The 14,512-nt window shown below is 40.0% G+C and overlaps 1 protein-coding gene across 6 annotated transcripts in view; it reads right to left on the bottom strand.

Moving 5' to 3' along the window:
* The window catches only part of LOC103471737 (protocadherin gamma-C5-like), a 256,760-nt gene that overhangs the window by 231,656 nt on the left and 10,592 nt on the right, over positions 1–14,512 (bottom strand). Inside the window, exon 1 of one of the 6 annotated variants that reach the window (XM_081611452.1) lies at positions 7,838–10,357. The exons of 1 other annotated variant lie outside the window; for it this stretch is intronic. In XM_081611452.1, coding sequence (XP_081467578.1) covers positions 7,838–10,357 — 2,520 coding nt within the window. Of the gene's footprint in view, positions 1–4,593; positions 7,088–7,837; positions 10,358–14,512 lie in introns of those variants that run through there. 4 more of the 6 variants (XM_081611454.1, XM_081611453.1, XM_081611455.1 and 1 more) reach the window with 4 other exon arrangements.

The following is a 14,512-nucleotide window of genomic DNA, read 5'->3' as shown; positions in this document are numbered from 1 at the left end:
TGGTGATCATTCAGAAAGAATATATATACTTCATCTCAATAAATAGAATAAGAATAAGTTTTACTTAAGAATAGGATTGTGACAACAATTATTTCACATTTGTGGTATTGAAACATCAAAACAACAACAATGTTAATTTAACAAAATCAACAAATGATGAATGAATCTTCATTAAAAACAATAATAAATAAAAACTAATTGGGAGCACTTAGCAATAAATGCATCATTTTATATTAGGCTCGTGGAGATAATCAAAGTTGCTATAGCAACAAAGAGATGAATATCTTTCCTACAGCTTCTTTCTCCACAAATAACTAATCAGCAACATTTATCAAGAGATGAATAATGTCATTTTCCAATGTGAACATTGAAAAAGAAACTAAAATATAGCTTAAACCTTTGATAAAATGGGAGTGAGATGTGAGTGTAAGATGTCTTTAAGGTGAAAAAATATTTAAATAAATATGTTAATTGCACCAGATAGGAATCATTATTTCCAAGCATATCAGTAAACTCGGTTGAACTTTTTTCAGAGTTTGGTCAGCAGGCTGTGTGTTGTCACTATAGAACGATACAAACTTTAAATCAATGGGTCGGGATGCTACTGTCACATATGTATTGTAGCGCTTCTCCTGTGAGTCAGGCTAGGATGCAATATGATGTAAACCTCTTAAAAAAGAAAAAGCTACATCATGAGACGCAAAGCTGAAAAAGCACATTTTTCATTTTAAGAAGAGAAGAAGCTTGTCGTTCAGAACAAAAATAGGAAAATGATGATAAACAATTGACTTAAAGGGACACATTTTACAGAAAGCAAACCACAAGCTGTTGAAAATGCACATTAAATGGTAGACAAAAAGAAGCATTATATATATATATATATATATATATATATATATATATATATATATATATATATATATATATATATATATATATATATATATATATATAATATTTTACAGTGACCTTTCAGCTTTGGACTATGGTCTTTCAAAGAACAGCAGTAAAAGTGTTCTGAGAAAATTACATCAAGAATAATTACAGAAAAAAAACAATAATACCCAAGGAAAATGTGATTAAAATGTAGTTCTATCACTTGAATAACAACAAAATATTTAGGCCTACCTCTGGAGATTCCTCTGATTGACCAAACATATCAGCAAATTCAGTTGGACTTTTCTTCAGAGTCTGGTCAGCAGGCAGAGTGTTGTCATTGTAAGATGATACAAACTTAAAGTCACTGGTTCTAGATCCTGTTGTCAAGTAGGCGTCGTAATTGTAGGTGCTGCGTAAAGTTCCTGTATCGTCAACATCTGCATAATTAGGAGGTAGATAAGCTCCGGGGATGGCTACTGCTCCATCAAACAACAGTCTGGGCTTTCTCCTCCGACAAAACCTCACACCCAGGATGATGATGATGAAGGTCAGAAAAATGGTTGATACAGAAACCAGCGCAATGATTAGATATGAGGTCACCTTGGAGTTTTCATCATATGAAATATCTTTGAATTCTGGCACCTCAGCCAAGTTATCAGAAATAAGTAAATAAATGGCACAGGTGGCAGACAGAGAGGGCTGTCCATTATCTTTCACTGCAACAATCAGGTTCTGTTTCATGCTGTCAGATTCAGAAATGTCCCGCTGTGTCCTGATCTCTCCACTGTGCAGATTAATATGGAAAAGTCCAGGATCTGTGGCTTTGACTATTTGATAGGAAAGCCAGGCGTTCTGTCCAGAGTCTGCGTCCACTGCTATCACTTTGGACACCAGAGACCCTCCATGTGCAGCTTTAGGGACCAGCTCGGTCATGAAGGAGCTGCCTTCTGGTGCCGGATATAGAATCTGAGGGGAGTTGTCATTCATATCAGATATGAACACACTGACAGTCACATTGCTGCTCAGAGGAGGAGAACCATTGTCTCTGGCCATCACTTGAACTTTAAAACTTCTGAACTGTTCATAGTCCAATGACCTCACAGCGTGGATCACTCCTGTGTCTCCATTAACAGATAGATAGGAGGACACCGAGGCACCATTCACCTCACCAGGTAACAGAGAATAAATCACTGTACCGTTTTGTCTCCAGTCAGGATCTCTAGCAGAAACAGAACATAAAGAGGATCCAGGTTTGTTATTTTCACTCACATATGCGCTGTAGGACTGTTCTTCAAACACAGGTGGGTTGTCATTGATGTCAGCTACAGACAACTGAACAGTTTTAGAGGAAGACAGAGGTGGAGAGCCCTCATCAGTGGCAATTATCGTAATGTTGTAATCAGATACTACTTCTCGGTCCAGCTGCCCTGTTGTCACCAGAGAATAATAGCTTTTAATAGAAGGAACTAATTTAAAAGGGACGTCTTCCTGAATGTAGCAGCGGATCTGTCCATTCTTATTAGAGTCTCTGTCCTGAACGTTAATGATACCCACCTCTGTACCTGGTACTGTATTTTCTGGGACAGGGTTTTTAAGCGATTTTATTAACGTTAGTGGAATGTTGTCATTGACATCTGTGACGTCAATGATTAATGTGGACGAAGACACTAAACCAGGACCATCCTTTGCAATAATTTGCATTTCATAGGATGGTTTTGCTTCATAATCTAGTATTCCAGTAAGCTTAACATCGCCACTTATTGGATCAATAGAAAATACGTCATTGTCGTCAGAAATGTGATCAAAATCATATGTCACTTCTCCATTTACTCCATCATCCGCATCTTTTGCGGTCACTTTAACCAGTACAGTATCTAATGGAGAGTTTTCAGGCAGACTGGCCCTATAAACTGCCTCGGTGAACACTGGGGCGTTATCATTAGCGTCCAGCACCGTAACATGAACAACTGCAGTACCTGATCTCCGAGGAGCGCCCCCGTCTGTTCCTACAAGCACAATTGTTAGTGTCTGCGTTTGTTCTCTGTCCAACTCTTTTTCTAAAACTAACTCACTGTATTTTCCTCCACCACTTTTAGAAATGACATTGAGTCTGAAGTGTTCGTTCTTCCCAATACTGTATTCTTGAACGGCGTTAATTCCGATATCTGCATCATGGGCCTCTTCCAAGCGATAACGACTTCCCTTCACTGCGGATTCACTCATTTCAAAATGTATATCCTTCTTTTTAAATTGTGGTGAATTGTCATTAATATCTTGGATGTTAAGCACAATGCGACGGAGCTGTAATGGCTCTTCTAAAACGAGCTCTTGTGTTAAAACACACAACGACTTCTTTCCACAAAGCCCCTCTCTGTCAATCCTGTCTGCAACAATAATGTCTCCGGTGCTCAGATTAACGTCACAATACCGTTTGCCGTTCCCGTCAGCTTCTACGCGAGCCTTTCGAGCAGCCAGTTTGCTCACTTCAAGACCCATTTCTTTCGCTAAATTTCCAATAACTGAGCCCCTCTCCATCTCCTCGGGAAAAGAGTAGGACCCATCTCCAAAGGCGGTTTGCGGCATGTGAAAAAATATCCCAAGAAAGGAGATCAGGCAACGGGCTAAAAATGCTTTGTTCTCCATCGTCCATTCATTCACCCATTAATCCGAGAAGCAAAGGCTAGAAGTACAAAAAACAACAAGGGAGAAGAAGATTTGTCGAAAATGTGTGTGGACCTTTCTTAAATGTGATATTTTGTGGTTTAGTTAGCGGAAGGTCTGCAGTCAGTTTGAAATGAAAGGTTGTACAGCGATATAGGAAGGGTTTAGCAAGTAAATCTGAAGGAGAGTGACACCGTGTGTAAATTTCTAGCATTACATACAATTGATTATTTCCTGGAGATTCAACGTAATAGCAGGTCGCATACACACTAAAAATCTAAGAAGACATGGATTTATTGCAATCAGAAATGTCTTGATTTTACGGCAGCGTTAATGTGAGAGAGGAATCTGAACCGGGTTCATTTCAGCACCACGGACAGAAGAAAAGGCACTATTTTTCAGTACTGAAAATGTCACTAAATGTAAAGAAAATAATATTGATCAGCTTATAGAGTGAATTTTCAACAAGAAACCCACTCTGTTTTCTCTGCTGGACTACTGAGAATACATTGTTTATAATGGTTCCTCTAAATCAAACAAACGATAACACATTGAATGATCTCACAACCGTTGTCAGATAGACGTCATATATGTAAGTGCTGCGTAAAGCCACCGTTAACATCTATGTAATTGGAGAGGGGAAGAATCGTGGGGGATGCCGACTCCTACAAACCACAAAAATCTGAGTCTCCAGCTTCTTTTATCAGCTAAATAATAATGCTGCGTAAAGTTCCTGTGTCATCTACAACTGCAAAATTGGAGGGGAGGAAAGCTCCGTGTAAGGCTAGTGCTCCATAAAACAACAGTCTCTGTTTTCCCTTGAGGGAAAAAATCACAGACAACATGATAATGTAAAAGGTCAAAATTGAAAGGGACAAATAATGTGATAAGAAAAGGTGTCACTTTGTAGTTATTGTTATTATATGCAGAACTCCAAATGACGCTCATGCTATAACATAGCAAAAATCAATTAAAATGTACTTAAAGAACAACCCAGATATCCAAACCCCTTTAAATTATAGAGACGTCTTATTCTGACATTTAGATTCTTACCTGGGGAGAATCATCAATATCAGTCAAAGACTGGAGGAAGTCTGTCGGACTTTTCTTCAGAGTCTGGTCAGCAGGCAGCATGTTGTCATTGAAGGTTGACACAAACTTAAAGTCACTGGTTCTAGATCCTGTAGTCAGGTAGGCATCATAATTGTAGGTGCTGCGTAAAGTTCCTGTACCGTCAACATCTCCATAATTAGGAGGAAGGTAGGCTCCAGGAATGGCCACCGTTCCATCAAACAACAGTCTGGGCTTTCTCCTGCGACAAAATCTCACACCCAGGATAATGATGATGAAAGTCAAAAAAAAGGTTGATACAGAAACCAGCGCAATGATTAGATATGAGGTCATCTTGGAGTTATTCTCATCATAAGAAATGTCTTTCAGTTGTGGCACCTCAGCCAAATTATCAGAAATAAGTAAATACATTGAACAGGTAGCAGACAAAGACGGATGTCCATTATCTTTCACTGCAACAATCAGGTTCTGTTTCATGCTGTCAGATTCGGAAATGTCCCGCTGTGTCCTGATCTCTCCACTGTGCAGATCAATACTGAAAAGTCCAGGATCTGTGGCTTTCACTATGTGATAGGACAGCCAGGCGTTCTGTCCAGAGTCTGCGTCCACTGCGATCACTTTGGACACCAGAGACCCTCCATGTGCAGCTTTGGGAACTAACTCAGTCATGAAGGAGCTGCCCTCTGGGGCGGGATACAAAATCTGAGGAGAGTTGTCATTCACATCTGATATGAGCATTCTGACTGTCACATTGCTGCTGAGAGGAGGAGAACCATTGTCTCTGGCCATAACTTGAACTTTAAAACTCCTGAACTGTTCATAGTCAAATGACCTCACAGCGTGGATCACTCCTGTGTCTCCATTTACAGATAGATAGGAGGACACCGAGGCACCGTTCACCTCACCAGGTAACAGAGAATAAATCACTGTACCGTTTTGTCTCCAGTCAGGATCTCTAGCAGAAACTGAACATAAAGAGGATCCAGGTTTGTTATTTTCACTCACATATGCGCTGTAGGACTGTTCCTCAAACACAGGTGGGTTGTCATTGATGTCAGCTACTGTTAAAAGAACCGTTTTAGATGAAGACAGAGGTGGAGAGCCCTGGTCAGTGGCAGTGATTGTAATGTTGTAATCAGACACTAATTCACGGTCCAGTATCCCTGTGGTCACCAATGAATAATAGTTTTTAATCGATGGAACCAATTTAAAAGGGACGTTTTGCTCGATAGAGCAGCGAACCTGTCCATTAATATCAGAATCTCTGTCCTGCACATTAATGATTCCCACCTCTGTTCCACGTGACACACTTTCTGTCACGGGATTCGTCAGAGATTTAACATAAATAACAGGGCTGTTGTCATTCACGTCAGTAATCTCAATAATTACTTTAGAATCAGATGAAAGTCCATAGCCATCTTTTGCATTGATGCGCATTTCATATTTAGAATCACTCTCGAAATCAAGACTCCCAATGACTTTTACTTCCCCCGTTTTGTTATTTAGTGTAAAAACCCTTTTAGCTCTTTCTGGGATGCGGCTAAATTCGTACGTAACTTCCCCATTTACACCCTCATCTGCATCAGTAGCTTTAACAGTCACCGCGACAGAATAATGGGGCGCATTTTCAGGAAGACTTGCTCTGTAAACTGCCTGATCAAAAACCGGTGCGTTATCATTAGCATCAAGAACAGTGACGTGTATATTTACGGTGCCTGACCTCCGTGGGCTTCCATCATCCACAGCAATAATAGTGTAATTCAACTCACGCTCCTTTTCACGATCTAACTCTTTGTCTAAAACTAGCTCGATGGTTTTGGATCCATCTGTATCCTCTCTAACTGATAAAACAAAATGTTCATTTATTTGCAAACTGTACTGCTTTACCGTATTCTGTCCGATATCCGCGTCATGGGCTTCATTGACACGAAACCGCGCTCCCTTAACAGCTGATTCCCTTATTTCTAGTTTAACTGCATCTTTAGGAAAAACTGGGAAATTATCGTTCACGTCTTGAACGTGCAGAGAAATCCGATGAAGCTCCAAGGGACTTTCTAAAACCAATTCATATTTCAGCAAGCACGAAGTCTTCTCGCCGCACAGCTCCTCTCTGTCAATCCTTTCCTTTATGATAAAATTCCCCGTTCTTAGATCAAGATCACAGAAATGCTGATTGGCGTCCTCAGTATCGATCCGAGCTTTTCGAGTGGACATTTTTACCACTTCCAGTCCGAGGTCTTTAGCAATATTTCCGACAATAGAACCAGGCCTCATCTCCTCTGGAACGGAATAGCTCAGGTCTGCAGCAGAGATTTTTATGTAAAAAACAAAACCGGACATGATACTCAAGAACAAATGTCCACTGAAGCCCATGGTTTCAATTCAACTTTGACACAAACAAAAGCCGCCTTTCTTCGAAAAAGCAGGATATTTGTAAAAAGCAGGTAGGTGACTGAAGCTCTTGGAACAATGGAGATTCTGGTTTTTCATCATGAATGCGATATTGCTAGGGGTGGAGAACGAAGACTATATGCAAGCCGATAGCGACTCCATGAGTAGATACAGAACATTACAAACGCAAGAAAACGAAATGAGTCTAAAATTCCCAATTTCACTAGAAAGACTGCATCAAAAAAACTGTACTTTAAATCACAATTAAAATAATTCCTCAGATATGTTCCATCTAATATGGGCGGCAAAAATATGTAATTCAGCACCACGGAAAGCAAGTTCTATACCACACACCCCACTCACACACACTTTCTCTCACATCTCTCCTCAAAAAAGGAGAGATGCTCAAAAGTTTTCACTTTAAGGAAGCAAGCAGTTATTTTTTTTTTACATTAGCTTAAAAAGCTTAAAAATAAATTGAGTAAGGAGAACCTAATGATTTGGTGAAATTTTGTATAACATAATATCACAAGGATTTGAGATAATAATAAAATGAAAAAAGAACTCACAGGGGAAGCAAATATGTGTTTAAAAATCTGATACATTTTTTACAATGAAATTTGAAGTGCATCAGGCCGAAAGGAATGTGATTAAATGTCGTCAGGAAATAATCAATCGTGGCTATGTTAGTCGACAATAATGAATACCATACCAGTAGTCAGAATATTTTTTGCAAAACTCTAAGTTACAAGGTGCTGACTCAATTCAAAATTGAAAAAAAAAACAGATTCTGAATGATATGACAACACAAAAACGAAAACACACTAGTTCCTACCTCTTCAGGTGTCTCCAGGCCTTCAAAGGGATCATTAAATTTTGTCGGACTATTCCTGAGAGTCTGGTCAGCAGGCAGCGTGTTATCATTGTAAGATGATACAAACTTAAAGTCACTGGTTCTGGATCCTGTTGTCAGGTAGGCATCATAATTGTAGGTGCTGCGTAATGTTCCTGTACCGTCAACATCTGCGTAATTTGGGGGAAGATAAGCACCGGGAATGGCTACTGCTCCATCAAACAACAGTCTGGGCTTTCTTCTGCGACAAAACCTCACACCAAGGATGATGATGATGAAGGTCAGAAAGAAGGTGGACACAGAAACCAGCGCAATTATCAGGTAAGAGGTCAGCTTGGAGTTCTTCTCATCATAAGAAATATCTTTCAGTTCTGGCACTTCAGCCAAGTTGTCAGAAATAAGTAAATGCATTGAACAGGTAGCAGACAGAGAGGGCAGTCCATTATCTTTCACTGCAACAATCAGGTTTTGCTTCATGTTGTCGGATTCTGAAATGTCTCGTTGAATCCTGATCTCTCCACTGTGAAGATCAATACTGAAAAGTCCAGGATATGTGGATTTGACTATATGATAAGAAAGCCAGGCGTTTTGTCCAGAGTCTGCGTCCACTGCTATCACTTTGGACACCAGAGACCCTCCATGTGCAGCTTTGGGGACTAACTCAGTCATGAAGGAGCTGCCTTCTGGAGCGGGATACAGGATCTGAGGAGAGTTGTCATTCACATCTGATATGAACACACTGACAGTCACGTTGCTGCTGAGAGGAGGAGAACCATTGTCTCTGGCCATCACTTGGACTTTAAAACTCCTGAACTGTTCATAATCAAATGACCTCACAGCGTGGATCACTCCTGTGTCTCCATTAACAGATAGATATGAGGACACCGAGGCACCGTTCACCTCACCAGGTAACAGAGAATAAATCACTGTACCGTTTTGTTTCCAGTCGGGATCTCGAGCAGAAATGGAGCATAAAGAGGAGCCAGGTTTGTTATTTTCACTCACATATGCGCTGTAGGACTGTTCCTCAAACACAGGTGGGTTGTCATTGATGTCACCTACAGACAACTGAACAGTTTTAGAGGAGGATAGAGGTGGAGAGCCCTCATCAGTGGCAGTTATTGTAATGTTGTAATCAGATACTAGTTCACGGTCCAGTTGTCCTGTGGTCACTAGAGAATAATAGTTTTCAATGGAAGGCACTAACTGAAAAGGCACATTTTGTTGGATGGAGCAGCGGACCTGTCCATTTTTATCAGAGTCTCTGTCCTGAACGTTGATGATGCCCACCTCTGTACCAGGTGACACGTTCTCAGGTATTGGGTTGGACAGGGATTTCAGGTAAATTTCTGGCGCATTATCGTTTACGTCGATAACATCAATTAACACTTCAGCATGTGAGTTCAGTCCTAATCCATCTTTAGCTTTAATTCTTATTTCAAAAGAATGTCTTTCTTCATAGTCAATTGCTCCCATCACTGTTATTTCTCCCGTTCTGGAATCAATCGAAAACAAATTCGCCACGTCCTCAGTCATGTGGCCAAATTGATAAGTGACATCTCCATTGACTCCTTCATCTGCATCAGTAGCGGTAGCAGAAACCACTATTGTTTTTAACGGTGCGTTTTCAGGCACAGTTGCCTTATAAACTGCCTGAGGAAACACTGGGGCGTTATCATTAGCATCCAGCACTGTTACATGTATGACTACAGTACCTGATTTCTGAGGAGATCCGCCATCTAAAGCCGTTAGAAGTAAATCGATTTCTTTTTCTTTCTCCCTATCAAGTTTATTCTCCAGCTTCAGTTCAACCTTGCTGCCATCTGCAGCAAGAATAAAATTGTCATTCGTTTGAAGTATGTATCTTTGCACTCCATTTGAACCTATATCAGCGTCATGGGCCTCCTCTATAGAGAAACTGTATCCTTTCTCTGCCGATTCGCTTATTTCCATTTCGATCAATTTTTCGTTGAAGTGCGGCGAATTGTCGTTCAGATCTTGTATATGAAGACTTAAACGATGAAGCTCCAGTGGGTTTTCCAACACCAGACCTGCTTTTAGTACACACGCAGATTTTTTGCCGCAAAGGCTTTCTCTGTCTATCCTTTCCGACAAAATCAAATCCCCGGTGTTCATTGCAATATCACAGTAGCGCTTCCGAGTCCCTTCAAAGTCAACACGGGCTTGTCGAGACGCTAAGGTCCGCAGATCAACGCCCAGATCCTTTGCTACATTTCCAACAACAGATCCTCGTTTCATCTCTTCTGGAATAGAATAGCTCAGATCCCCACGTACCTCATGCGGCGCTTCAAAAAATAAAGCAAAGCACAAAATCAGGCCGAGTCTTGCGAATCCTTTGTCCCTCATCTTGATTAAAAATGCGCTTTGACCGTTGTTGAAGCACACCATAGCGAATGCTTCAAAAAACATCATTAAAACATAAAGTAATGAAACGCATACAGCCACGAATAACAGTTCAATATGGCCACTATATTCTAACATTTCCTTTGTAAAATGCAAAGTGTACACCCAGTCATCAGTGGGTGGAGTGGCCCGAGATAATTTTCCGACAGCCAAGAGCGACATCTCCAGTCCTTTTTTTCCCCCACACCATGTCTCTTAGCAAGACCACAAATAAAGGCTTATACATATAAAAAAACCGATATCTATTTACTTTTTTTTTCTTTTTTTATTGAAACTAAATACGCACAGCTTACCTTCAAAGGAGCCACAAGATACAACGGATATGTCTTTAAACTTCAGCTATTTACAGTTTTGCTTCAGATGTATTGCAGGTTTTTTCCATGGTTAAATCAATAGAACATTTTTGGTATCTCATAAAAATAATGTTGATATCAGACTGGGTTATCCATAAAAATGTAAAATAAATCTGAAATATGTAACGTTCAGTGCAACTGCTGAATGCAAAATAGACCATGTAATTTTGCCCTAGAAGGCACGTAAAAAGGTACCATAGATATGAATTGATATGTCGACGGAGAGAGAGACACAGAGGAAGAGAGAAAGAGAGGGAGAGAGAGATAGTGAGAGTCCTTCTCATCATTTATGTTCATTCACATCATTAAAAGCAGCTTATTTGCAATTTAGTACTTTATTTAATTTTTTTTTTAATTACATCTTTTTGTAAATCTCAGCATAAAAGTGTAGAAGCACAGGCAGTTCTCATGTTGCTCAAATAATACATTTTGAGCAACATGAGGAAAGCAATTGAAAATGTAGAAACACACATAATAAAAATTGGTATTTATGTACAAAAACATTTGCAACAAGTTGAAAAAAGTAAGAAAAATAATTTTAACGTGACATAGTGAATCAAAGTCGTGAACAAGTCGTCCTGAGAATTTATGTTCTGAGAAATGCAAGTGACTGAGAAAAACTATAAAAAGTAATGTAAAGCAAATAATTTAGAAAGTGTCTGGAAAAACTGACCATTGTAAACAGTCAGAGTCACAGTAGTTCAAATACTTCTCAGAGGAAAACCACTAAACTTAAACTTCCCGGCAATTAAGGTAAGCGAGGCCTGATCACACACATTTTGCCTCACTGATAAGTCCTTTGGTGTCAGTCTGACTCAGGTTGAACTTCTTTTTTTCCCTAAAGGTGACCACATGATTTAAGGATCAAAATAAACTTTCCACTTGATCCCTTTAAGGCATCAGTTAATTAGGTTGCAAAACTTAAACACAGGAATAAACAACTTGATGATTTATAAGAACATGAACATAAATTGTAGGGTTCAATAGATTTCTAAAGATTAATGCAAAAACAATAATAGGAAGATATGACAAAAGGGTTTTTTCAAACTACTGGAGAAAAAAGCAATTGCAAATAATTGACAGTGGCAATTAGTCATTGCCACAAGGTTAGTTTAATTTTGTGGTGAAAATGCTAAGAAACTTATTTGCCAATCAAACACAATAAATCATAGAAAAAAAAAATCACTGAGAAAGACATAAAAAAAAAACAAATGGATACACAATTGGGGGGGGGGGGATGACAGTCCTACCTCAATGGATGTCTCCAGAGTTAAGAAGGGATCCTCAAAGTCTGTTGGACTTTTTTTCAGAGTCTGCTCAGCAGGCAGCGTGTTGTCATTGTAAGATGATACAAACTTAAAGTCACTGGTTCTAGATCCCGTTGTCAGATAAGCGTCATAATTGTAAGTGCTGTGTAAAGTCCCTGTGCCATCAACATCTGAGTAATTAGGAGGAAGGTAGGCTCCTGGGATGGCAACTGCTCCATCAAACAACAGTCTGGGCTTTCTTCTGCGACAAAACCTCACACCAAGGATGATGATGATGAAGGTCAGAAAAAAGGTGGACACAGAAACCAGGGCAATGATCAGATAAGACGTCATCTTGGAGTTCTTCTCATCATAAAAAATGTCTTTCAGTTCTGGTACTTCAGCCAAGTTATCAGAAATAAGTAAATACATGGAACAGGTGGCTGACAGAGAGGGCTGTCCATTATCTTTCACTGCAACAATCAGGTTCTGTTTCATGCTGTCAGATTCTGAAATGTCCCGCTGTGTCCTGATCTCTCCACTGTGAAGATCAATACTGAAAAGTCCAGGATCTGTGGCTTTCACTATGTGATAGGACAGCCAGGCATTTTGTCCAGAGTCTGCGTCCACTGCTATCACTTTGGACACCAGAGACCCTCCGTGTGCAGCTTTGGGGACTAACTCAGTCATGAAGGAGCTGCCTTCTGGAGCTGGATACAGGATCTGAGGAGAGTTGTCGTTTACATCAGATATGAACACACTGACGGTCACATTGCTGCTCAGAGGAGGAGAACCATTGTCTCTGGCCATCACTTGAACTTTAAAACTCCTGAACTGTTCATAATCAAATGACCTCACAGCGTGGATCACTCCTGTGTCTCCATTAACAGATAGATATGAGGACACCGAGGCACCATTCACCTCACCAGGTAACAGAGAATAAATCACTGTACCGTTTTGTCTCCAGTCAGGATCTCGAGCAGTAACAGAGTATAAAGTTGAGCCAGGTTTGTTATTTTCAGTCATATATGCGCTGTAGGACTGTTGCTCAAACACAGGTGGGTTGTCATTGATGTCACCTACAGACAACTGAATACTTTTAGAGGAGGACAGAGGTGGAGAGCCCTCATCAGTTGCAGTAATTGTAATGTTGTAATTACATACTAGTTCACGGTCCAGTAGTCCTGTGGTCACTAAAGAATAATAGTTTTTAATAGAAGGGACTAATTTAAAAGGGACATTTTGCTTGATGGAGCAGCGGACCTTTCCATTATTCTCAGAGTCTCTGTCCTGAACATTAATGACGCCTACCTCTGTACCAGGTGACACGTTCTCAGGTATGTGGTTGGACAGCCATTTTAGATAAATGTCTGGTGAATTATCATTCGAATCTATAACATCTATTAACACTTTCGCATATGACGTTAGTCTTAATCCATCTTTGGCTTCAACGCTCATTTCAAAATAATTATTTTCTTCATAGTCAATCACGCCTGTTAATTTAATTTGCCCCGTTTTTGGATCAATAGAAAATAAACTGACATCATCCCCAGATACGTGTCCAAACTGATATGTTACATCTCCGTTCACACCTTCATCAGCATCAGTAGCATTTACAGTAATAACCAGTGTTTCAGGCGGAGAGTTTTCAGGCACAATTGCTTTATAAACGGCCTGAGTAAACACTGGGGCGTTATCATTAGCATCCAGCACTGTAACATGTATGACTACAGTACCTGATTTCTGGGGAGATCCTCCATCTAAAGCTGTAAGAAGCAAACTTATTTCCTTTTGTTTCTCTCGATCAAGTTTATTCTCCAGAGCCAATTCAACCTTATTGTTTTCAACAGCAAGAATAAATTTTTCGTTCGCTTGAAGGATGTATCTCTGAACATCGTTTTGACCTATATCTGCGTCGTGGGCGACTCCAATAGAAAAGCGGCTACCCTTCTCGGCCGACTCGTGAATTTCCATTTCGATTAAATTTTCTCTAAATCTTGGCGAGTTATCATTTACATCTACTACATGAAGACTGACGCGATGAAGCTCTAAAGGATTTTCTAACACCAGATCGAACGTCACTACACAGGAGGGTTTCTTACCGCAAAGGCTTTCTCTGTCAATTCTGTCAGACGTGATTAAATCCCCGGTGTTCGTATTAACGTCACAGAAACGTTTACGTGCCCCTTCAATATCTACACGAGCCTTTCGAGAAGAAAATGTTCCAAGATTAAGTCCGAGGTCCTTGGCAATATTTCCAATAACAGATCCACGTTTCATCTCCTCCGGAAAAGAATAGCTCAGATCTCCTCGAACAAGAGGCATTGTGACAATTATGGCAAAAAAGCAGATGATCAGAAATAGCGCAGAAAATCTTTTGTATCCCATCTTCCGTGCAAATAGTCCTCAGCTAAGGACAGAAAATATACTACAGAGCGAAAAAAGAACACTGCATTGACAACAAGATGTTTGAATCCACTAAAAACATTCAGAACGCTAAATGTTCATGTCTTTAACCGCTTCTGCATATAGGCTTTGTCTGCTGTCTATGCACTAATGGGTGGAGTGGCAATGATGATATTGTTTTGGATGAGCCAACAGCGACACCGTGAGTTATTTTTAAGTGTTAGAAC

Source organism: Poecilia reticulata, chromosome 10, assembly GCF_904066995.2.
Source record: "Poecilia reticulata chromosome 10, P_reticulata-male-v2, whole genome shotgun sequence".
NCBI classification, from domain to species: Eukaryota; Metazoa; Chordata; class Actinopteri; order Cyprinodontiformes; family Poeciliidae; genus Poecilia; species Poecilia reticulata.
Note: the sequence above shows the minus strand (reverse complement) of the source record. Positions and strands in the feature narration are given on the sequence as shown.